The sequence below is a fragment of the Tasmannia lanceolata genome, unplaced genomic scaffold (assembly GCF_043159265.1).
Source record: "Tasmannia lanceolata isolate RefF3 unplaced genomic scaffold, GAP_Taslan_0.1 ptg000015l, whole genome shotgun sequence".
Lineage (NCBI taxonomy): Eukaryota > Viridiplantae > Streptophyta > Magnoliopsida > Canellales > Winteraceae > Tasmannia > Tasmannia lanceolata.
The window spans coordinates 38,222,446-38,249,057 of NW_027518692.1; the positions used below are offsets into that span (position 1 = coordinate 38,222,446).

Sequence of the window (26,612 nt, forward strand, 5' to 3'; positions counted from 1 at the left end):
TCCATTTGATTTAATGAATGATTTGGTGAGGGGAAGTGATATATCCACCCCTTTTTGTTTACTTGGGACAGCCAACTACGGTGTATCTATGACTGCAGAAGAGCTGATTGACTTCACATGAGAAGGATTCAACGGTCTTGATTGCCATGTACGCTGGTTGGCTGTCCCATGTAAAGAAAAGGACAAATTTATCATTTCCCTTTGTTGAGATGAATTAAACCAGAAGAACACAAGAAGCAAATGGTTCCTAAACAGAATGATAAGTAACCTCAATATGTTTGGTAAAAACATGTAATACCATATTGGCAACGAGGAGAAATTATATAATGAATGGGCGTATATAAACACGTAAAGTGGTACGATAGAAGTACCATCCTTGATATTTGATCCCACTCCTCGTAAAAGTTCTAGGCAATGAGATACGCGGCACTTATATTATCAGAAATGAGTAGCATTGTTTTTATTGAGAGCCCAAAGGAGATATGCAACCAGGAAACATATGCATTGGTTATGGCCAATGCTTGATACTCTGCTTCAGTTGTGAACTGTTCCATAAAGTAAGGGCAGTGATAAATTCGTCCCCTTCTATTATTCACCCCCTATATTTCAAAATGGAGTATCCAGCCCACACCATAGAATTATCCAAACCGTCCATTTGATGGGCCACAATGCTAATAGCTTGTGCCCCAAAAATCATTTCCTTAGGGTGATCCTAGCCGTCCGATCTATAGTGGTTTTTATTATTTGGAATTTCTCTATAGATCGGAGGGCTAGGATCATCCTATGGAAATGATTTTTAGGGCACAGCCTATTTACATTGTGGCCCATCAAATGGACGTGTTGGATCATCCTATGGTGTGGGCTGGACAGTCCATTTTGAAAACCAGTGTGTGAATATTGTAATAGAAGGGGGTGAATTTATCACCGTCCTAAAGTAATATCAGGATCAAGACACGCACGACTTCCAGTGGTGGAAGCGCACACTATATGACACGGACTATAATTTATGTTTGTTTTTGGGTACGGATAAATTCGCGCGCCCTGTTGGATGATTCGCACCCTTGGTGACGTGAATTGCTGAATTTGCTGCAGACTTTATCGCTTTTTAACGCGTACAAGTGGTGCGAATCATCCTACAGCGGGTGCGAATATATCATTTCCCTTGTTTTTCCTATTACATTTGGCGGGAAAGAAGACCCTTTTGTTATTTGTTTAACACTTGAAACTTGTCTCTCCATTCTCATTTCAGATTTCACTCTCATTTTCTTATTATTCTCAACCATCCAATCCATCAATGGAAACCGATTCGGATTCCGACGCTTCTCACATCTCTGCAACTCCACCCAAAAACCCTCTTGTTCTCTCTTCTCCAAAATCTAGGGTTAGGGTTTTCTCCCCCTCAAACCCTATCTCAAAACCCAAACCCCATTCTTCCAAGAAAAAACCCCCCAAAACCAAATCAAATCCCTCAGAACTAGAGCCTCCATCCAATCCGAAAAACCCAACACCTCCTCTTCCTCCAGTTCTCTCTTCTCCCAAATCTAGGGTTCGGGTTTTCTCCTCCTCAAACCTCATCTCAAAACCCAAACCCCTCAAAACGGATTCAAATCCCTCAGAACAAGATCCTCCATCTAATCCTTTCCCTTCGCCTGATTTTTCCAATCTCTCTGGTCTCTCCGTGAAAATCCATCGCCAATCTGATCGAAATTCCACGCAAACTTCAGTAGAAAGTATGCCAATCCGTCATTTCTCCAAGCCTGCCTCATTTTCAATCTTATCTAAGAGTAGAAAGCTCTCTTTTGATCACATAGAGATTGAAAAGGAAGTGAATTTACCTCCCCAATCTCATTCTCCACACGAGAATGCCGGTGTGGAAAACCCTAACCCTAGAATTCTGCGAAGCAGTCCTATTGATGAAACCCCTCATTCAACCTGTTCTCAAACTGATCGTGCCGATGATAGCACGAAGATTGTGAGAAATCACCCAAATTCGATCTGTGCCAATGTAGGTCCAGTTCCAGTGAAACGGGCGAAATTTGTCAGTGAAGGGAATTTTGTTAGGCTGAATCTAAATGGTTATGGGTCCAAGTTTCGAAAGAAGGGTGGGAAAAAGAGGTTTTCCTCGTCGTCCCAAGGTTGGAATTCTCATTGGAAGAGCAAATATAAATCCAAACCCAAACCCAAACCCAAATCTGATGTATGTGATGAAGATAGTTTGGTTCTTGAGACCTTGAAACAAAATGGAGGAAACTTGAAATTTAATAGTCACTCAATTGAGCAGGCGGTGATGGCCGCTCGTGAGGAGCTTTCAGAAGAGAACTTGAAGAATCTCTTGAAGCTGACTCATGGATATGATTCTTTCCGCGAAGGGCAGTTGGAGGCAATTAAGCAGGTGGTTGCCGGTAAATCAACGATGCTGGTGCTGCCAACTGGTGCGGGAAAATCATTGTGTTATCAGGTAATTTAAACATCATTTGTGTGGAACAACCAGTTATTCCAAAAGCTTAAGCTGTTAGAGTTAGAGTTATTTAATCATTTATATTTTAACGCTCCTCCTTACGTGTGGCCCCTCGTTTTTGGTTGGCTGTACCCAGGGGCGGAGCCAGGAATTTACACTTGGGGGGGCCGGACTAATTTACACTTTGCCTGCATTGGTCATTGGTCATTGGTCATTGGTGTGGGGCGTGGGGGGAGGGGGGCAATTTTTTTTTTTTTACAATACCCGAAATTTAATGATTGAATTGTGATTCTTTATGCATTAGTTTTGACTTTTTTTTTAAAAATGGACAATCTGTTGCTGAAATTAATGAGATGTTTTATTTGAATCTTATCTAAATGGTACTATTAAATTGATAATATACAACTTGGCTCTCAAATTACAATTGATACACTCTCAATTAATAAAATATTTAGTTAACTAAACACTAATTGTCTGAAAATTGTAATTTTCTCTGAAATTTTTTTATTTTGAAATTTTTTTCCATGAAAAATAACTTTACCAAATGATAAAAAATTAGAAAAAGACGATGAAAAAAATTAGATAAAGTCCATGTAATCCGTTCGATAAAGATGATCACAGATACTACCAAAATGTTCTCTATATGTCTGTTCTTGGCATCATGCACAAATTTTAGAAATAAATATAAATATTAATTGAAGATCTCAACAGAGATGCAGAAACTTGCCACTAATATTTAGTCTTCCCTTGTTTGTTTGTATATCCACACCTAGTGACTGATATTAACACCCCTTGTTTTTTATACCGCGTACCTCTTCATTCTAGTATGCTACTATAACTCATTGGTCGTTGGACTCTTCAAGATGACTTGATGAGCCATTTTAGTAGGCTAGTAGCCTATGAAGGACTTTAATTTAAGATACGTGCATTATACCAAAAGAAAGGGATTTAAATAGGGTGCAAGTATATGCATTATTATTTTGATGGTGGCACCGTGGCTTCTCTGGAAAATTTTTTCTTTCCATAATTTAGATACCCTGTTTTACAACCAAAAAGTAAATAAAGGAACCTTAAAAATAGATGAATAGAGAAGAGTTAAGAGTAGATGAGGTCTCTATGGGATTAGAGGTTGAGAGTGAGAGAGAGAGAGATTGAGATAGAGATTGAGGGAGAGTGGGAAAGAAAGAGAGATATTCTCATAGGGTGGGAGATGCAGAGCATATCGTTGGAAGGAAATCCCCAAAAATTTGGACTTGCACAGAGAGAGTTATTAGAGAAATACCAATAAGGGCATTGCCCTCTTCCAAAAAAATGGAAAAATTAAAGTGGGGTAAAAGGGCAATTCCGGAAAACTCAATTATGAGATAAGACAAAATCAAATTTTTATGATTTTTAGGGCCATATCACTTTGGAATTTACACTAAAAATTTTGGGGGGGCCGTTAGCCATATCAGTTTGGAATTTACACGAACAAATTTCTCCACATATCAAGGATTTTGCAAATCATTGGGGGGCCGTGGCCCCCCCCACGCTATATGTGGTTCCGCCACTGGCTGTACCTGTGGATTTTTAATATCAAGGAGTTGTTGGGTTTTGAACCCAGGCTTGCCGTGAGGAAAGAGCTCTGAAACAACCAATTATTCCAAAAGATTAAGCTGTTAGAATTAGTGTTATTTAATCATTTATACTTTAACACTCCCCATCACGTGTGGTCCCTCTTTTATTTTGGATTGGCTGTACAACTGGATTTTTAATATCAAGGAGTTGTTCTGTTTTGAACCCGGGACTTGCTGTGAGCCAATAGTTCTGAAACAACCAATTATTCCAAAAGATTAAGCTGTGAGTTAATGTTATTTAATCGTCAGTACTTTTACAATTTGCATGCTAGTTTTCGTTGTTTTATGTTAATTTTACTTTGGGACTAATGCTGATATTGGGAAAGAATTGTGCAGTTACCAGCACTAATTTTTCCTGCTAGTCTTTGTTGTTTTATGTTAATTTTACTTTGGGACTTATGCTGATATTGGGACAAAATTGTGCAGTTACCAGCACTAATTTTTCCTGGGGTAACTTTGGTAATAAGTCCCCTGTTGGCACTGATGATTGATCAATTAAGGCAGCTACCTCCGATGCTTCCAGGCGGTCTTCTTTGTAGCAGTCAGGTTGCGGATGGTTCTCTCTTTTTTGGTAGTAGACATGATATGTTTACTTGATTGAATATTTTGTTATTGTTTCAGACAAGCGAAGAGGCTTCCGAAACACTAGCTCGGCTTCACGAAGGAGTAATAAAGGTGATCACATGCGCATGCATTTTTGTGATCCCAGTTACAAAAACCAAATTATTTGTAAAGAGCATATCATAAGAGGACATGTATATTTAATGGAACCGATCGTGCATGCTTTTGCTATTGTTGGAACAAAAATGAAGCAAATATTTTTTCAGTTATGCTTGTATCTAAATACAGATTTTTTAATGGTTGTATCTCAATACAGATTACATGTCGATTAACTCTTTAATTTCATAAATTTGAGAAAGAACAGTTAAACACAGCTTGGATTAGTTGAACTTGGATACCCTTTATATCCTATCCATTTCTCTTTGGTTGTTTTTCGACTTCTGCCCCTTTCTACTCTGTAGTATCCTCCATTTCTGTTGGTCACAGGCTCTTAGCTGCCATGCCTTTTGCTTCTGTTTATTTAGATAACTTTTTTTTTTGAATGGCAATAACTTGTTTTCTTTTAATTGCATTTAGATAACTAGGTCAACATAGCATTTCCTTCTTGTCGGTTTAAACCACTTCTGGATTGCTTATTTCTTCGATAGCCTTCAATAATAATTAAAAGTCCTCGAAGTAAGCTCTAATCTGCTTGATTTTTGCTATTATAAAGTTTGCCCTATTCATTGAGTGAGCCAAATATTAGGATGCACATCATGTATGCTCAATGTGTATCCTTTATACATGCTTGATTGAGATGTACCATAGCTTTTAGCTCATCATGTATCTGCATCGATTGTTCCCTGTAGTGTTCATGGAATTAGATTAGGGGTGCAACTCAGGTCGGGTTCAACCCAGAAAAAAGTCGGGTCGGGTTCGGGGTTGAGGGCTTGGAGAACCCGACCCAAGTGAGACACGACGTTTTTTATTATTATTTATTTTGTAAGCTTAAAAACTTGGGTTTGGTCGGTTTGAATTCAGGTCGAGTCAGGTTCGGGTTGGAAAAAAGGGTTCCTCGGGTCGGGTGGAACCTCATTGGGTTGGAAATCGGGTCAGGTTGGGTTCGGGTTGAGTAAATGGTTCCTCGGGTTGGGTTCGGGTTGGCCTCAACCCGACCCATACCGACCCGAGTTGCACCCCTAAATTAGATTCATAAAGTATTCCATTCTTTTGAACTTGTTTAGGGGCTTCTTACAACAATTATGTTGCTATAATGTATCGTACATGGAATCTTAATTTAGTTCTAAAGTAATCAGTTAAGATTAGACTTAGAAGTTCCTTTTTCATCCTTAGGCTCATAATTAGGTCATGGCCAATTATCCAAGCACATACAAAACCATGATGAATTTACAATTCAACAGCATATGATTCAAAATTCAACTTTTAGCTCAGAATAACATATTCAGACTCTAATGTCAGACGAGGAAAACAATAAAGACATAAAATTCTCATATTGCTTTTTAATCATCTCTTATTTAAAATATCTAGACATACTATTAGTTTGCTCTTTAGTATACAGCAAGCGGACAACGTTAACTACTAAGTACAGGCTACGAAGGACCACCTCTAAGTTGCAAACTGCAACAAAAACATAACTTATGAAACAATGGTTCAATTCCCTTGTATTGGTTTCTTCCGTCACGTCTCCCGGATTTATGATTGCCAACATCGCCTAAGCTAATATAGCCACTAACTCTATGATTTATATCATTGTTATCATCATATTGACTGCAATGTTTTCAAAGGAGAAGGCATAATGATAGGTGTTTTTAACCTCTTGGGTCGTGAGACGTAGAAGGCGAGCTATGAGGCATATGCCTAGCAAATTTTCTCAATTTTTAAATAATCTTTTTTAAAAAAAATATGACATTATGAAAAATATCAAATTATTAATAAAAATTCTAAAAAAATATATGCTTCGTTTCCAACAAAATATCCTCATCCAACCATTAATACACTAACCAAATAAAGTAACTAACTATCGTTACCAAGTCACCTACCAAATAATACAAAGTAAACAGTTAGAGACAGGTGATTAATAAGTTTATAATTCATTCCTTATTTTCTCACATAAAAAAATTTAATAAATATACAAAGTCATAACTCATAGAATATAATAATCTATAATCAATAAAATATAATAATATATGTTGTTGTGGGCCTTGTATTCTGTTAGTGATTGATCATCAGGTTTGGATTGTACATTTAGTAGCAACTGCGCGAGCTTGCCATAAGCTTCGTTTTGATGAAAGAAAATCTCTGAAAGCGATGGATTTTGATTCCGTTGAGTGGTTGTAGATAAATAAAAAAACAAAGTAAATGGAAAAAAGTTTCTAAAAATCCATAACCCACAAATCTCTTAAAAACCCTTATTTTTCTTCAAATTGCTTTGAATAGAGACCATACTTTTATCCATTTCAAAAATATAAAATAAATAGAGACCATATTTTTTTAATGATAACAAATCTTAGTAACAAGTAGACTATACATAATGCCACTCAAGTATTAATGAGTGATTAGGGGAAAAACAAAAAAAGTTAAAATTTTAAATTTGAGGGTTTGGGCTGTAAAAAAACACAATTTTTCTGCGAATGCATGAAAGGCATGCCCCTTTTTTCAGAGGTCCACGCCTCAAATGAAAGGCGTACGTCTCTCATGCCTCTGGACGCTTTTACCACTTGAGGCTTATGCCTCATTGACATCACACTTTTTTATAACTCCTTGAGGGGTAGCTTGAGCGTGCCTTGAGGCCTACACCTCAGATGCCTTTGAAAACACTGATTCATAGTTGATATCTCTATATCTTCCATGATTACATACATATTTTTCTTAGTTGTAAATTCTTTAGAATTTCAACTTATACCTTCTTAATTTTGCAATTCTAGGTATAGTATAGACCCTATGGTGAGAGCATGCACAATTGATGCTTTGTTCTTCATTGTTTTTTTTAATGATGTTTTTTATTAATGAACAACCCAATGACCGAGATCATCAATAGGAGAAATACAAATCGACTGAAGAGTAAAAAACAGTACGAGAATAATTATCTCAACTTACCCCCTCCCCCCCCCACACCCACACACACACACACACACACAACACACTCCCCCATGAAGGCTCATCACGGTGGAAGAAAATCGAACATCTGAGGCATCTCTCCGTTGAGCCCTCCCCTTGCTAGTGAATCAGTCTTTGGAGTCTCTATCGTTGGCTCTTTGCCATGCTTTATTCTTCATTGTTCATTGATCTCCAGGATAACAATTCTCCGCGGAGACATAGTCTTTGTTTTTTAGTTTTGTTACAGAAATTTTTAGAAAAGAAACAATTCATCTTTCTATGTATACATTGCATGTATGCAATTGTTCCAATTTTATTGTTCTGTAAGTAGACAATAGTTAATAAAAATAAGGTTGGAAACTGAGCTTTCATGTTTTGTGCATCAGGTGCTTTTTGTTTCGCCAGAGAGGTTTTTAAATGCTGAATTCATGTCAAAACTCGTGGCTCTTCCATGTATATCACTTGTAGTGGTGGATGAAGCCCACTGTCTTTCTGAGTGGTAAGTGGTTGTACTACAAGCATTTATTTATTTTTTCTTTCCTTTTTCCAAAAATCATTGGAGGCTGCACCATGGTTTCAATTCCCATCCTTGAATTGTCTCTCTTGATCATACTTGTGTTGGATTTATATATCCAAATCATTGTATATTTGCTTACTTTGGTATTTTAGTTTTCAGTTTCCGTAGTTACCAATGCAATGCATTTTTTTCCATTTAGAAAAAATTGCTCTTTTATTGTAGGTAATCTTGTATAAATTCATGTCATAGCTTGAACGTTATAACAGGTCCCACAATTTCCGGCCTTCATATTTGAGGCTTAAGGCATCACTACTTCGGACCAAGCTTAATGTTGAATGTGTTCTTGCGATGACTGCAACTGCAACAGTTAAAACATTGTGCGATGTTATGTGTTCTCTAGAGATCCCCCCTACAAATCTTATCCAAACATCTCAAATACGGGAAAATTTGCAACTGTTTGTAACTTTGAGCGGAAACAGGCAAGCATATTTCATTTGCATGTATATGGTCGTCAGATTTATTTCAATTCTTTTCTCTTCAACTGCCTCTTTGCAAAGCAGGGGTAAGGCTGCGTACATGTAACCCTCCCCAGACCCCGCAATGGCGGGAGCCTCGTGCACTGGACCGCCCTTTTCTCTTCATCTCAATATTATATATTTATACACAAGCATATTTATGAGAAACAGTATTTTCATCCACTTGTGGTCAATTCAATCCATCTCGTTATTTATATTATTCACATTGGTTTGTACAATTCACAAGTAGGTGGCAATACTTTTAAAATGTATGTACATATGTGTGCATATGGTTTATGAGGACTGCTAGATTCACAGGCGCCCTTGCAAAAAAGGGAGCAAAGGGCACCCCTACTGGTCAATTTCCAATAAAGAATTAATGATATTAATTTTATGTGCCATCTTAAATGGGATTTGACCAATGGGGGCACCCTTTGCCATCTTTTTTTCAAGGGCGCCTATGAGTCTAGACTCCCTCATGATATATATATATATATATATATATATATATATATATATATATATATATATATATATATATATATATATCGGAAAAGTGAGTGTACTCGGTCGAGTGGATAAGCTTATCTACTCGGTCGGGTTAAAAACAGTGGGGGCCCACATTGTTTGGGTGATCCAAACCATTCATTTGAAAGGCCCTTACCTACATAGGGTGTCCACAAAAAATCAGATCCATAGGATCATCCTAACCTATCCAAATGTGGAGGGAAAAATGGACAGACACAGTTTGTCCACAAATCTGCCCATTTTTCCCTCCACTGTTGGATGGGTTAGGATGATCCTATGGAGCTGATTTTTTGTGGACATCCTATCTAGTGGGCCCCCACTGTTTTTAACCCGACCGAGTAGATAAGCTTATCTACTCGACCGAGTACGCTCACTTTTCCCTATATATATATATTATCTGCGAATTGTACAAACCAATGTGAAAAGACACACACACACACACACACACACACACACACACACACATATATATGTCTTGGATGCTGTTTGTCTAATGTATAAATCAAATTTTGTAGAATGAAGGATCTAATGATGCTGTTGAAGTCATCTCCTCTAATTGAAGTCCGAAGCATCATTGTTTATTGCAAATTTCAGGTATGTCGTGATTTAGTCTGCCTATAATTTTTTACCTCTTTATGATATGTTATTAGACGAGAGAAGAGAATGAGAGGAGAAAGTTAGTGAGTTGAAGATGAGCTCCCCCTCACTTGTGTATTCATATAAAAGTGAACAAGAGTACAAAGACCATATTGCCTTTAGGCACATATACACTTCTAACAATCCCCCTCAAGCTGGAATGTAGATATCATACATTCCTAGCTTGTTACAAATATCATTTAGCTTAGCTTTACTCAAAGACTTAGTAAAAAATCAGCGAGCTGATCCATTGATCGAGTGAAGGAAACACATATCTCGCCCCTCAAGCTGCAATGAATCTGCCAAGATTCAGAAGCAAGTCGAAATTAACATAAACATTATGCTAGAGTCCATGGTGGGCCCTATAGAGATCCATTCCTCACAAAATCTGGCAAGTTGGTCATTATGAATTTTATTAGTTTTTATTGTAAATTTACAATACGTTTTGGTCGGCCCTATGTCAAGAAACGTGAATATTGTATTTTTCTACTAGGGAGTCTAATTTTAAAAGTTCTATAGTTTTAGAATTTTTTTGTTTGTTTCTTAGACAGAAACATGTAACATGCTTTCTATTTTTGTTTTAGGTTTTTTTTTAAAACAAGTTTTCTACTTTTAATGGAATCCTAGTAGTTTACTTGCATCAGTTTTTGGTTAGGGGAAGTGACAAAAATATTAAAGGCCCCCTTTAGTTTGGAATTCATCCTCTCATTTGAATAACATTGCCATGTACCTGTTTTCAATGTTAGACAAGACTTCCATGGCATATTCCTTTTGCAGTCTGAAACAGATTTAATAAGCAAGTATCTTCGTGACAACAATATCTCGGCAAAGGTTAGTTCTTCATTTTCAAGTTGCTTGATATACATTGAAGTGCATTTTTTTGCTTCCAAGCATGGTAGTTTGTTCTCAAATATAACACGGTTAATTAAATTGATTAGTGATTGCTTTATAGAGCTACCACAGTGGCATTCCGGCAAAAGATAGGAGTCACATACAAGAGTTGTTTTGTTCCAACAAGATTAGGGTGGTAAGGATATAATTTTGGCTGTTAATCTAAAAATGTGTCTGAATTATGTATCTTAAATTATTATTAGATGGAGCTTTTCGTACCAGAAACATTTACATTGCTTTTATTGTGATGGAAGGTTGTTGCGACTGTGGCGTTCGGCATGGGTCTTGATAAGAGTGATGTTGGAGCGGTATGCACAAATCATACCCAAGATTTGATCTTTATTCTGCATCTTAATATCGACTGATATTACTCTACTTGCATTATATATATATATATATATATATATAGAGAGAGAGAGAGCTTTATATCATTATATGTATTCATCACTAACCAAACTAATTCCCGTACTTGCTAAAGCTGATTTCCCTTTCAGGTGATTCATTATAGCTTACCGGAAAGCTTAGAAGAATATGTCCAGGTGGTTGCCATAGTAATTGTCAACCATTCTCTTACTTTCTGTACTTCTAGTTTAAATTTTAGAGAACTGAATTATGTGCTCATATAGGAGATTGGGCGTGCTGGACGGGATGGGAGTTTGTCTTATTGCCATCTTCTTCTTGATGATATCACTTATTTCAGGCTTCGAAGTCTTTCGTACAGGTGTCAATAATTTCTTCAATACTTCTATCTTTTTTTTCCGTCTATTTGTGGAAAGATAAGGAGTGTGTGTACGGATGTTTGCAGTGATGGTGTTGATGAATATGCAGTAAACAAACTCATCTGTGAAGTTTTCAACAATGACTTAAAGCTACCTGGGAATGTTTGCTCCTTAATCAAAGAGTCTTCATCGCAAAAATTTGATATGAAAGAAGAGGTCCTTTCTGTTAACTTATTATTCTCTCTTATTTCTCTACTTTTCCTCTTTTGACCCAGTTTCTATCTTCTTAGTCTTTCTCAATGATGTGTTATTTCATGTATTCTATTCATTGTCATGAAGGCTAATTCATATAGTACGCCAATTCATTAATAATCCAATCAGTCAACTTTTTACTGTTAGCCTACTCCTAACCATGGAGGGGCACTGTGTGATCTGTTATGGTCATGGTATGTGAGTTATGTACACTACTGCAATTTTTATTTATTTTTGGTTTGGAAGGTGAAGGGGTGTCTGTGAGTGTTTTTTTTGGTGCGCGGGGGGGAGCTCTGGTCAAGTTGACGTAATTGAAATCCAGCGGAAGCAAACTTATCAAAAGACCTCTCAAACACAAGCCTTGAGATGAACGATGTGAGAGTACTGAGTAGTAGCATAGTGGACTGGTTCACAATCATAAAAGAGGGCCTCAGTTATGAACACTCCAGGTTCACTTTAGGTAAAATTCAGGTTATGTCAATGGTAATAGTCTTTCGCATTCCAGAGTGTTAGTTTGGTTTGCTCATGAAAGACTGGATTGGTGGCAATGTGAATAGCAGCTCTATTATCTCAATAAAGCTGAGAAGGAGATGAGAAGATGAAGCTGATCTCAGATAGAAGAGAGTGCAACTAGATATGTTCTCCACCTGTGTGTGACATGGCGCGATATTCTGCCTCTGCACTTGACTTGGCTATCATTTCTTACTTTTCCATGACACCAAGTTACCTTATACAAAGGTACAGTATCCTGCGGTAGACCTCCTATCTACTGGTGACGATGCCCAGTCTGCGTCACAAAATCCTTCCAACTTCTCATGCCCGTGCTTATTGAATAGCAAGCCTTTTCCTGGCGCGCTTTTCAAGTAGCGAAGAAACTGAATCACGACTGCCTAGTGGGAGGTGCGTGGTGCACTCATGAACTGGCTTACCACTCCCACTACATATGAGAGATCTGGGCGAGTAACTGTGAGGTAAATCATCTTCCCAACTAGTTGTCAATATCTGCCAGGCTCATTTAGCAAGCCTCCCTCTTTTGGGCGTAGTTTGGTCTTTGGGTCCATGGGAACAACAACTGGCCTTATCCCCATAGAACCAGTCTCATCTAACAGGTCTAGTACATACTTCCTCTGGGAGAGGGAGAGACTGCTACCAGAATAAGCTACCTCAATCCCCAAAAAATATCTCAGACGCCCAAGGTCTTTTGTGGAATATTCTTTCTTAAGGAAGGCCTTTAGCCTCTGTATGCCAGATGTGTCACTTCCTGTAATGATAATGTCATCCACATAGACTATGAGAAGGACATGTCCAACATCAGATTGTTGACTAAAAACTGAGTGGTCAACTGCACATTGTGTCATGCCAAATCGCATAATAGCATTACTGAATCTCCCAAACCATGTTTTAGGAGATTGTTTGAGTCCATATAAGGATTTTCGTAGTCGGCATACTAAGGAAGAAATCTCTCCCCCCTGAGCAACATACCCTGGAGGTTGCTCCCTAGAGACCTCCTTAGTCAAGTTGCCATGAAGGAAGGCTTTCTGGACATCAAGTTGATATACGAGATATCCTCAGTTGACATCGAGGGAGATCAACACTCTCACAGAAGAAATTTTGGCAACATGAGAGAACGTCTCGGTATAGTCAACCCCAATTGTCTGAGAATACCCTTTGGCAACCAAGGCCGCCTTAAGGCGCTCAACTGTCCCATTTGGTAGATACTTTATGGCAAAGATCCAACGACAACCCATTGGCTGAGCACCATGAGGAATGGGAACCATGTCCCAAGTGTGATTGGCCTGAAGAGCAGCTATCTCAAGGTCCATAGCAGCACGCCAACCTGGATGAGCAAGAGCTTCTGACACAGTCCTGGGCAAAGAAATAGAGGAAGAAGAGTTGGTTCTTCTCCTTAAGTCTACAACCACATCTGGAGAAAGAAGAAGAGTTACTTGAGATGATGGAGCTGGGATCTCTGGCCGAGAAGACGATGCCTCGAGAGGAGGGTGGGGAGCATCGGGCATCTGTATACGCCGATATATTTGCATAGGAGCTGGAGATGGTACCGAGGGAGCCGACAAAGGGGAGGAATGTGGGACAGTCGGATTGGGGAGAACATGAAGAGGAAGAGGTACCGGAGGGTCACAAACCTTTGGGGGGGGTGGGTGCTCAGCAGGAGCAATAAATAATGAGATAGACTCAAAGAAGGTGACATCAGCTGAGACAAATAAGCGTCGTAGCCGAGGGTTATAACAGTGGTAACTCTTCTGTGTACAAGAGTAGCCCAGAAAGACACATTGCTCCGCCCGAGGGTCCAATTTATCCGAGCCAAGTGAGATGTCGTGAATGAAACAGACACAACTAAAGACTCGTGGGATGATGGGAAAGGGTTCCCCCTGAGGATGCTGAAAGGAGAAGAACCACCTAAAACAGATGAGGGGAGGTGATTAGCTAGGAAACAAGCTGTGAGGAGAGCATCCCTCCTGTAGGATTTTGGAACCCGCATTTGGAAGAGAAGAGTAAGGGTTACATTGAGAAGGTATCATAGTTTTCTCTCGGCTACACCATTTTGCTGAGAGGTGTATGCACTAGAGGACTGATGGACAATGCCATGGGTGGATAAAAAACCACTAAAGTCACCTGAAAAGAACTCCCTAGCATTGTCAGTGCGCAAGCATTTGATATTACAAACATATTGGTTAGTGATCTGAGCATGAGATGTGCGAAAAGCATGTAAGACCTGGGAGCGGTCTTTAAGTGAAAATAACCAAGTCACATGAGAGAAGTCATCCACAAAAATGATAAAATATCTATATTCAGAAAGAGACATAGTCCTCGAGGGACCCCATACATCCGAGTGGACCAAATCAAAAGGGCGTGAGACTCTACTAGTGACTATGGAGAGAAAAGATATAGTGGTGTTTACCAAGTTCACAAGACTCGCACTGATATGGCTGGAGGGGACTGGAGACAATGGATGTCTGCTGAGGATGCTAGAGAGATGGATGACCAGGACGACAATGCCACTGATAGGCGTCATCAGAATTATGCAAAAAGGCACGCGAAGGCGTGCAATCAAGAGGGTATAGGTCATCCACCTCACGGCCCGAGCCAATCGTCCTCCCAGTTGAGAGATCCTGAAACAAACAATGAGATGGAAAAATGAGATATAGCAGTTAAGATTTTTTGTAAGCTGACTGATAGAAAGTAAATTAAATGAAGACATAGGAACACAAAGAACTGAAGAGAGATGAAGGTCAGAACTCTGGGACAGAGTACCAACAGCAGATATGGGAGCAGTGGTCCCATAGGCAAGGGTAAGTTGGGTAACAGAATGAGAAACAAAGTCAAAAGGTCGAAATGAGCTAAGGGATGTAGAATCCAGGATCTGAAGCTAGAAAGTAGAGAGGCAGGTGAACTACCTGGCTGTGCAAAACCTGTTGTAGGAGGGCAGCTGCTCAAGCAAAAACGCCGATACTCGTCATAGTCAGTTGGATAGAGTGAAAGTATCATTTAGTGCTGCTGGGACCGTGGAGGAGGATTCCGAGGCATCAGGATGACCAGCTGTGGTGAGATGTGCCGAGTGGGATGTACAGAGCTCAGGGCGAAGGGAAAAGGAAGTATCAATATGATGCCCTCTCTCCGACAATGAGTACAATACATGCGGCCACGTCCACCAGTACCACGGCCCCCACCAAAATTGCTGCCACCACCATAGTCTCTACGGCCTTGACCACAGCTAGAGCGATCACTGCTGTCATATGCGACCAGAGCAAAACTATCGACATGTATAGTATGAGAGGAGTCATCCATGATACACTGCTGGGCACAAGAGTACGCCTCCGTGAGGGAGGGAATAAACCCAGAGCGAATGATCTGTTGTCTGAGATGCACGAAGTCAGGGCCCAAGCTGTCAAGATAGTGAACAATACGAAGCTGGACCTGCTGTCTTGCAACAACTGTCAGGTCAGAGGTTAGAGGCATAAACATATCTAGTTGCTGGCAAAGAGAGACGAACTGACTGTAATGAGCAGTAAGAAGGGTCTCGTCGTGCCGGAGGCGTAGCCAACTAGACCAGGTGGCGCAAATGCGAGTGAGGTTGTCAACCCGAGAGTAAAGAATAGTAGTGTGCTACCAAATTTTCTTGGAGGTCGGAAGGCATATCATTGTGCTAGCAATATGAGGGCCCATGCTTTGCCATAGTAGAGTGCAAATTAGGGCGTCATCCTGCTCCGAACGAGCATAGGAGAGATCCGTCGTACGAGGATCGTGTAGAATGATGCTTACCTTGCCTCGAGCAAGGAGGTAGGTCTCAACTGCCATTTTCCAATTCAGATAATTGGACCCATCTAGTTTGACTGTGGTCATTTGTGGGAATGAACCCTCCACATATGGAACATAAGTAGAATAAGAGGAGGCCGAAGGTGGAGGAGGTGCACAAACCCCATAGGTCGTGCCGATAGAGGAATCCTCGCCTGATGCCCTGATGTATGTATTAGTCCCAAGTGACTTGGTAGGAGAATCCTACCATGAACAATGCTAAGGATATCATCTGCCCCAATGAAATCAACAACAAGCCCATATTCTGCCTTGTCTGTAATTGATTGATGTGTTTTCGTTAGTGTCTTGGCTTGTTCAATAACCACAATTAATTCCTCATTCGCTTCCAAACTCTCCTCCTGCTGCCCAACTGAATGTAAAGATAGTGGAAATTGGTCCTTCTCTGGATGTGATTGAGTTGGACTTAGCACACAATGATGGGAAGCTCCATGAAGATAGAGTGAGAAGAGTACTCTCAATCACACCACGGCCTACGAATAGACGAAGAGAGGAGAACCACTAGACGAGTCCAAAGAGAATGCCACGACGTCGGAGGAGACTGATAGTGAAAGGAGACATAATATAGCTAGCACAAAGAGATCGAAAGCTAGCAAAGGAGATAGGGCTGCGGGAAGAGGAAAGAAGTAGGGAGAAGAGATTTAGGTCATGAAGGAGAGGGGCTAAAGCCCAAGGAAAAAGGACAACAAGGGTTTAAATTTAGGTTGATTTAGGATAGGATTTTGGATTACGGTTTGGATTAGGGTTGGTTTAGATTAGGTTAGGGTTTTGGAGGAGGGATGGTGGAGAAGCAACGGGAGTGTGGAAAGGGTGAAGGCGTCGGGTGGGCTGGGACGTGGGAGGGCTATGGCGGAGGCGTGATGAGTGGTGCGAAGGGGAGGAGAAGGGGGGCTGAGGCGTGAAGGTGGGGTGGAAGGGCTGAGGCGTGAGGGGGCGGTGCGAAGGAGGGAGAAGAGGGGCTGAGACGTGACGTGGGAGGGCTGAGGCGAGAGAAAGAGGGAAACGATCGGAGGCGTAGAGGATTAGGCGTGGAGTGGGAGGCGTGGAGGGTGTGAAGGAAGAGGAAGAAGAAGATGGTGGTCTTCTTCAATGGTGGTCCCTAGGGCACCACAACCCTAGGGCTCTGGTACCATGCTAAGAGTTAGGAGAAGAGAGGAGAATCAGAGAATGAGAGAGTTAGGGATAGCTCCCCTTCACTTATGTATTTATATAAAAAGAGAGAAGTACAAAGACTAAATTGCCCTTAGGCATAACATACACTTCTAATAGAACCCTTACTAGAAACTTCTAGACATGCACGACAATGCATTCACTAGGTGTTTGATCTTGTTAGACCATTATGGATGGTTGTGTCACTTATGTGATGGTTTCTATGCGTGCTAGTGCTTATTCTAGCGTCTCTTGAAGTTCCATCTTAAATTTAATTTTCATCGTTTCGTGGATTTCTATAATTTTTACAAGATTTCCACTGACTTACATAAACTTCTACGCTGTACTTTCACTTTTGTGGGGACCAAAAAACTGAAGTTTGTTTTTTGGCTATAGCCAGCAAATAATTTCAAGTACAATTACCATTTACTTATAAATTGTACTTCTTTGTTGTTTGAGTTGAACTGTTGCAGTAGGCATATTTTGTCATTTTGTGATGAAAATGAAGCATATGCTGTGTCTTTGCTCCCTATTTTTTGGCATATTTTGAAATACAAGAATGGCTTGTCGTATATTTAATTAAAAATAGCTCGTTCCCGGTGGCAGGTGATGCTCACAATTCTAACGTACTTGGAATTGGGTGAAGCGCAATATTTGCAGCTGCTTCCACAGCAAAATGTGACATGCACTTTGCATTTTCACAAGGTGGGTGGTCAAATCTTTGTAGACACAGACAGATATATATATATATATATATATATATATATATATATATATATATATATATATATATATATATATATATATATATAGAGAGAGAGAGAGAGAGAGAGAGAGAGAGAGAGAGAGAGAGAGAGAGAGAGAGAGAGAGAGTATCTTTTATTGGTTTTGCTAACTGATTACCTTCTGCCCTCTGGAGCTTTGAGAATCATGGGATGTGGTTCAAATTGTTTCACTCTGGGCAGTAGAGCCTACTCGCGCTTTAGATTTCTTTTTTATTTTGAAAATTATGAAATGATTAAAGTTGCTAGTTTTCTTAATATGAGAGTTGAGATAATATTATTTTTCCAGGTTTAATATTCTTGATTTCATTTATTAAGATTGTTCAAATATGCATGATTGCAGACATCCCCAGCTTTGCTTTCTAGCAAGGATATTGTGGTTGCGGCGATTTTGAAGAAGTATATTCTCTATCTAGTTTAATTTGTAGTGATTCAAACACTTTGGGTTATGAAACTACTGATTACGCATTCTGTTTAATGATGCTTCAGGTCTGTAGGTAATGGAGGGAATTATGTGTTTGACATACCCACCATAGCAAACAACATTGGGATTGCCCCAATTGATCTATTAAAGCATTTGCAAAATCTAAAGGTATACATAGTTTTCGTTAATGATATTACTCTGCCATTTAAAAAAAAAAAGGTATACATAGTTCAGATGCTAATTTTATGAACGTAGTTAAAATGAGTCCTTGATTCTTACAACAGGATTTTGTGTCTCGGGACCTTTACCGCAAAATGAAGGCTTCATGATTTTAAATTGCAATTTACAGGGCCTTGCACATCCGCCTTTTCATATACTTTGATATGGCAATCAAAGTTAATTTTATAACAAGCTTGAATCTAGACTCTTGTATATGAAATTATACGTTGACTTGGTTAGGACCTTTGATAGTTGTTTGTCCCCCAATGTTCACTAGATGCTAAATTTGAATCGAATCCCATATTATAAACGAGAGAATTCTAGCTCTTTTAGTTTACAATTCTACATTTACTCACTTAAGTTGCTTGGGGTCTTTTTGGTCTTTTGATGTTGAATTTAACTTTATTTACAAGTTTAGTCACTATTCAGATGGACAGTGATGTGAATAGTAATTTCTTCCAAGAAATTCTGTTTTGGTTTTTTCATCTTTGAAAATTTCCACCTGCATAATGCTTCCATTTCAAGAAAGAAAACAAAGTCATGGAGTACTCAATATGTGCAAAAGCCTTTTGTATAACTGATGACTATACATTATCGAATCCAATAAGATGAATGGATGAAGTCTTGAGGAGCTTGCCAATATGATGCATGCAAATCTGCTAGAAATACACCAAAGTAGAAAACTTGATATAGAATTGAACAACCACACAATCCAATAGAACTTCAAAACAATGCTAGAGAGAGGTAAAATGACTAAATTTGGTTAAATAATGATCGAAAAACGGTAAAACCTAAAGTCAAACAGGAAAAACTAGTCACTATTAATTAGCATCTTAAAATGTACATGAAGACTTCCTATATAGGCCCAAGACTTCCTATATAGGCCCAAGACTTGTTAAAATCATAATTTAATCCCAATCAACGGTAGAGGCTCGATTTCAACCCCATATCAACCTAAATAAAGCTTTTTGTATATTGGAGTAGCTTAAAATAAACACAGAATGTTATTATTGTCCTTGAAAACCTAGAACACCCATTTCAAAAATAACAGAACTTTTAAAATAGACTCTTATATTGCTAAACTGAATTAAGGACTCCTTCCTCTATTACAAACTACTTATCCTACTTCTAATATATCACTTTCTCAACTTGAAAACTTTCCAATTTAGAATGACTCCAAGTTCTGACCTAAAAACACAATTCAAGTTTTCTTTTCACATGCCCCACAAAACTGTACTTAAACTTTACACTAAAGACCAATTAAGCATCATTAAAACCTCCATAAATCATAATGACCAAGTTTGCCAATTTTTACAAAGAACTGAGGTGTTTAGGGCCCATTATTAATATTAGAATAATTCTTCAATCTTCTTTGGGCCTACTTTTGCTTTACTTTTTCACCCATCAATAAAAAGTCAATTCTCCGCGTCAGTTTCAAGCTTCCTTCTAACTTGTGTGAAATACCTTCCTTCATTTTTGGGAAAAAACTCCAATTGTTTGAATTTGATATACCAAATTATATTTTCTAGATTAACTTCTCTAATCTTTAAAAATCAAAATTCCCAAAAAAGCACATGGTTTCCTTTCTCGATTAACTTTCCTTCCAAAATCCTACTTGATTTAGAAACAATTGATACTTCAAGAGAATTATTTTTAAAAATAGTGCTTGAAATCGATTTAGCTTCATTCTTTCGTTCACATTCATTTCATCTTTTATATTTTCTTCTCTATCACTTTCATATATGGGTCCACCTTCAATTTCATGGAGCTTTCATATTCTTTGACAAAGACCCTGCCGGCTTCGGAATCAATGTTGATTAAACATCATCTTTACTATCTAATGTAGACTCATTTCCTAATTCATTTCTTTCATTTCTTTCTTCCATGATGTTTTGCAAATTGAGGACAGTAGAACCCTCATCTTTACAAGAGAAGTTTAAATTCTTCCTTCATTGGAAGAAGTGTTATCTATTCTCCATTTTTCACAAAAGAAAGGTGTTTCTTTTTTCCATGAGCTGCATCCTGATTATATTGACATGGTTTTCTATGTAATATGTGATATGCATGCATTGGGCTACATCGTACCAACTTCCTCATTGTACTTGTAGTCGATAGAAAATGAAACTATTTAGTGAATCATTAGTGCATCGCCTTCCTTTATGAACCATTTTATCTGTACGGTTCATGACGTTTTTCTTCTTCCAATTTTAATTTGACCACCATCTCCCTTAAAACGACATTTTCATGTGTTGCTCCATTGATGATGAAGTTACTTAAATTTCACCTTGTTCAAAAGATGTTACTCTGCTTCCATGCCTCTTCATTGATGATAATGGAGGTAATGCAAGTATCTTTTTTTTATAAAAAAAAAACAAAACAAAAAAAACATACCACTTTTTTGTTTTATCTAATAGATGGGAGGTGCTACTTTGATTGTTGATAAGAGAATCATCTTGTCCAGGATCCACATGTAGAGAAATTTATACGCTCAATTTATAATGGAATTCAGGTGCTCTACTTTTATTCCGAGTCTGGGTTCTTTTCTTCTGCTTGAATAGATCCTCATCACAAATTCATCCTTAATCTCAATCACCTTCATATTTGATGTGACACGGCCCACTTGTGCCATGCTTTCTTTGTTATGAGAGACATTCTAGCTTAGGGTGCGATTTCTATTTTTTTTGTTTGGATTTATTCCTCTTTTATGGGCATTTTACTAGCCTAGATGTGGGGGCTGTCCATATCACCTGGGGCCCACACAGCCTATACTCTTTATTGCCTCTTTCACCCTTTACCTTACCATGTCCCACATCACCTCTCTTATGTCACTTAAATGATTTGAAAGAAACCTTATAACATGATTGGTGGGCAATTGGGTTCACCACTTAAACTCTCCTCCAATTCAATAAAGTTTTCTTTATTGTCCTTTGGAGCACCCAAGAGAAACTAAGGCATCTAAAGATTCTTTATTCTTTGTCAAATGGTCCAGCCATACTTGTTGCACAATATGCAGCAAATGGCTAGGTGTAAATATCTTATTTTGAGGCGATCACAAGTATCGACCTTCTTGTTTACAACCGTCCATGCAAATGCCACTACCCTTGGAGGTACATCAGATTTCCAAATCTTTGCTGACGGACCAACTGCCTTGTTCTCCGAGCTTAACTTGTGAAAAAGAGTGGACAGAGAAAATTCAGGGACCCTTACTCTAGCATCATGGAGGTTGGGGGAACAATAATAAGAGTCGAACTGCTTTAGAAGGAAAATCACATGATGCTTGTGATCGATCTGGACTATAGGTGGCCCCATTATGAATTAGTCATGAAAAATCATATGGATTGAACTATGGCAACTGTCTGGTTGATGGACAGCAGACAAATATCTCTAAGCTTAGGAGAACAGACACTCATAAGATCAAACTCTTATTTACATTCCTAACCCTATTTTGGTAACCTATAAAAAGCCGTCCTGTTATCAAGCTGAATTAGGTAATATATTTCTGGCTTCAGTCTACAATTAATTGTTTTTAATTTAAGATTTCATGACTACCATGATTGCTCAGGCAAAGATAAAGAGTAAAATAGGAAGAAAAATATTTGAAATGTATCTTGGGTTGGTTTTGGTTATTAGTAAGAGATTAAAGGATTTTTGCTCATCAGGGGAGTTTTGGGTAGTTTTCACTTTAGCTTTCTACTAGTATCATATTTGGAGCTACTATCTTTCTTCATCCTGTCATTAATCTTTCATACAAATGAGAGGGTACCACTTAAGTTATTGTGTATGAAATACATGCTGTTCGTGATGCACTTCATGTTTTACCTTTTTTTTTAAATGGTACGTTTACGTTGTATTATGAAAGACTTCACATCATGCTATATTGCATATGTTGATTTACATGTGTGGACTCACCGTATTTTTTTCTTTTTTGCTGTAATGAAAATTTTAGTTGATGGGAGAAATAACTTACGACATGAAGGACCCAGCCTTCTGCTATAAGATCGTGAGAAACCCTGAAGATTTTTGTTCCCTCACAACACATATCACACGATGGCTGTCCGAGGTTGAAATCTGCAAGGTGGATAATTTTAATTAGTTTTATTTAAAAAAAATATTTTCATTGGATTATGTAATCAAATTTATAAACATAGTTATCCGCATCCGTGAGCACTGTTTGGGTTCAAAGTAATGGTATTGGGTTTTTGTGTCTCTGGATACCCTAACAATATAGATCTAGCATTTCCACAGAAATGTTCAGAAAAATAATTGTTTAAATATCTGTAATATGTGTTGGTTATGGCAATATTATGAATGGCTGTTATTTTATTTCTATCTTTGGGAAAACAATCCAGTCATCCTTTTCGAAAAGTATGTAACATTATACTTTTGGATAGGTGTGGAAACTAGATGCCATGTTTAATGCTGCAATATTTGCTGCTAAGGAGTGCGAGAGAGTCGGTGGATGCTCCGGTTCTTTGCATACATCATGCTTGCAAAGAAAATTTTTGGCTTATTTTAGCAATAATCACGACGTCCCTGAACACGACTTTTCAAATAAGATAGGATCTAGCAGGTTAGACAATTTCTTTTTCCTGTGTTTTTTTTGAATGGTCTTTTTCCTGTATTTTATGACTTTGATACATCAAAAGGAAAAGAGAAAATAAACTATCTCAAGCCAGTTAATGATTTTTTTTCTTCACATTATACTGATATGTTACTTGCATTTGCAGCCCATTTTTACGAGCAGATATAAAGGTCAGCTATTGCCACAGTTTTAAAACTTGAAATTGAGGGTTCTCTCTTCTGGGATTGATGTGGTTTATGTTCTTCTCTTTTGGTGCAATAGGTGTTTCTGCAGAGTAATTCTCACAACAAGTTTACTCCAAGAGCTGTTGCGAGGATAATGTACGGCATCTCCAGTCCAGCTTTTCCTTCGGCAACTTGGTCCAAATGCCATTTCTGGTCTGTTCCAACTAAATATGTTTTCATTTAAATGTGTATGTCTCGATGCATATATAGGTGTAGCAATGGTTTCGAAATTTAAAACCGAAACCAAAACTGAAACAGAAATTTCAATCCTTGGGTGTAGCTACCATTCAACCATGACATTCTTTAAGTGCCCCGACTCCATTATCCACATGGAAATAGAGTTATACTATAGTGTACATCATTTCTCGCATCTATGATTTGGGCGGGCTTCCTTGTCCATTCACCAATTACTACCCATAAATTATAATGGCTACTGATGTTGGCACTACCATGTTTTGATAATTGCACTAACTTGTCTTGTCTTTTGATATTTAAACAGCCATCAAAGGTTAATACAGTTCCCAAAAAGCTTTCAGAAACCAATTAAAAAAGAATGACAGGCTGGGTTTGTGCAATTATTAGAACATGGTACTGCACATATCAGTAGCCATTATAATATGAAAACAGTCTGCTGATTATGGAGAACACTGCCATTCAAAAAAAATAAAAAAAGATTATGGAGGACACTGAAATCAAGGGAATATAGATTAGTGATATAACTATAGCCATTGGAAAGCCATTGATGTAGGCTGGGGAAGAGAATTTTGAAGAAGAAGAAGAAGAGAAGAATTTAGGGAAGAGTAGAAGAAGAACTCAGAGGGACAGAAATCTCACTCAATTAATCTCAATAATCATCAAAAGGTTAACAATAAAGCCTATAAATAGACTTTTAACAATCCCTAAGAGACTAAAACACCCTAAAAAGCAATAAATACTAAACTAACCCTAATAATACCAACTAATCCCAAAATATCCCTAAGAACAATAAAATAACCCTAAAACTAATAAAAAGATCCCTACGTGGGCCTATGAGTGCGGCCCCGCCTACAATAAACCATCAAAGGACGTCTACGATTCCCATCAGCCTTATATAAAAAATCAATGGTATGTCCTAGGGCTTTCAGAAGTCCTAAGGCATTAATGGTCCTTTCCTATGTGGCTATGGATTTCTCAGTTATTAAAAGTTGGAATTCTCCTTTATGTGTGTGTGCTTGCATGTTTGTCAGAGCTCTGAAATAACAGTTGTAGGGGTTTACTGATTCACCTACTTAGTTCCATGCCAGTTGAGGTGCAGCAATATTGAATTTCATCTGTTTTTGGTCTCAAAAACTTCCAAGTTGCGACTAATGTTGGTTGAAAAAAGGGAAATGATTTCAGCGCTCCAATGTTTTGATAAACATGCTCTCACTTGTTTGTCGTGTAGTATTTAAAGGGTTTTAAGAGCTTTTTGAGAACCGTAATAACCTGACATCCCTTTAAATACTATACGACAAATAAGTGGAGCGCATGTTTATCAAAACACTGGAGCTGAAATCATTTCCCTGAAAAAATTCATGCAATTGTTTACTGATTGTGAGTGCTTATTGCTATTATTATTGTTTTGCTATTTTAGAATTAAGCTGCTTAGATAATGCTCATTGACAGGGGACGGTATTCACAGATAGACTTTCGAATGGTTATGGAAGCTGCGAGAATTGAGCTCATGAATTTTGTTGGGAAGAATGCATTGTGATTGTAAGTACATATCCTTGGTAACAAGAATTATAGGGACTTTGAGGTAAAATATGCACTCTTCTTATTTTTTTAAGGAAAGTTTCTTAGAAAATTTAAAAGTCGATTTCCTTTTTTCCTGTCAAACACCATTTCTTATTTCTTTTTCAGTAAGGGGTTAGTCTATTGGATATAGGAGGACTAATATGAGAAGTGCTAGCGGGACATATTAGGGGAGCGTTGTCAGATGATTTTCCGAGCAATATCAGTAAGTTTTGACATTTCAAAATGTCTAGATTTACCACCATAGACTAGTATTTTCCAACATGCACAGTGGAAGAATGAAATGCAAATGCCTAGTTCCGGGCAGAACTGTATTTATCCAAGCAATTTCCATTTGAAGTGCATGAGGTCCAAACTCTCATTATCAAGGTTATGAGGGTTTTGGACTTCAAACAAGCCCACTCATCATTGCATTATAATCTTGAAAGCGATAGAATTAGGACTACATTAAGCCTTAAGAATCTCTGGATACTAATAAGTAATAACTGTTTTACTGAAATATTACAGTACAAGTCAGGCACCGGTAGAACACCAAAATGACTGGTTTTATCAAACAATCTGTTAAGCAACTTACCGGCCTATGAAATTTTCAAGCACGGAATCCCAAGAAATGAGTATGGTTTTGTCAATTACTGATTGAAACTTTTACTTGTTAGATGAGCTCTTCAAGGTCATGAAGGCCATCATTGTCAGATTTCTAGTTATTGGCAGGTTTCTACTCAATTCAAAATGAGCAAGATTGTAAGTTTTTCTATAGGCCAGCCTTGTGATGTCCCAAGCTTGGTCTTTATTTAAGGGTCTGTTTGGTTGCACTAAAAATTGGGAAAATCGAAGAAAAAGAACACGTTTTCCTTCTCCTAGCATTGTTTGGTTGCCATTTACTTTTCACATGACAGTCTGTTCGCTGTAAAATTTCCAAATGCAATCCTTTTTCACTGTTTGACTTACTCAAATCAAGAGGAAAACTACAGAAATGGGAATGACCGGACTTGTGAAAATGACTTAATAAATATTGGTGTCTTAATATTAATAGTATGCACTATAGAATGTCTTAATATTCCTAGAATGATGTTTGGCATTCATTGTAAAAATTCATTTACATTATAGTATGCACTATGAAATGTATTTTGTGTTGACTTGGCAATCTTAACCAAAGCTAGCCTTATTCATTGTTTAATTTTCTTTAAAAGTTTCTGGTCAAAGTTCTAGCTATTGACAGGCTTCTACTCGAGTTCAAATTGAGCAAGATTGTAAGTTTTTCTTTAAGCCAGCCTCCGTGTGATAGAACAATGTCATATCAAAACGAGTGAGTTAATTTGAGGAAACTCTGGCCTCCAA

At 38.2% G+C, this 26,612-nt stretch overlaps 1 protein-coding gene across 5 annotated transcripts; it reads left to right on the forward strand.

Annotated features, from left to right (window-relative positions):
* The first annotated feature begins 1,201 nt into the window (after positions 1 to 1,201).
* LOC143847118 (DEAD/DEAH box RNA helicase family protein) lies at positions 1,202 to 26,403 on the forward strand. Of its 5 annotated transcripts, none has more exons than XR_013234943.1 (22): positions 1,202 to 2,458; positions 4,501 to 4,620; positions 4,696 to 4,749; positions 8,118 to 8,230; positions 8,515 to 8,727; positions 9,807 to 9,885; positions 10,705 to 10,758; positions 10,880 to 10,954; positions 11,073 to 11,126; positions 11,313 to 11,357; positions 11,445 to 11,539; positions 11,624 to 11,753; positions 17,877 to 17,975; positions 18,396 to 18,451; positions 18,542 to 18,644; positions 22,642 to 22,770; positions 23,087 to 23,265; positions 23,423 to 23,447; positions 23,539 to 23,654; positions 25,146 to 25,278; positions 25,408 to 25,479; positions 25,782 to 26,403. XR_013234943.1 is itself a non-coding variant. In XM_077355805.1 (21 exons), exons 1-20 carry the CDS (start codon positions 1,295 to 1,297, stop codon positions 25,231 to 25,233), a joined length of 2,991 nt encoding a protein of 996 aa, XP_077211920.1. In that variant the 5' UTR covers positions 1,202 to 1,294; the 3' UTR covers positions 25,234 to 25,278; positions 25,383 to 25,757. The 5 variants fall into 5 exon arrangements, 2 of the variants coding, with proteins under 2 accessions (XP_077211920.1, XP_077211921.1); XR_013234944.1 differs by having other exon boundaries at positions 25,146 to 25,235; positions 25,383 to 25,479; XR_013234942.1 differs by having other exon boundaries at positions 25,383 to 25,479; positions 25,782 to 26,402.
* Positions 26,404 to 26,612: the final 209 nt, after the last annotated feature.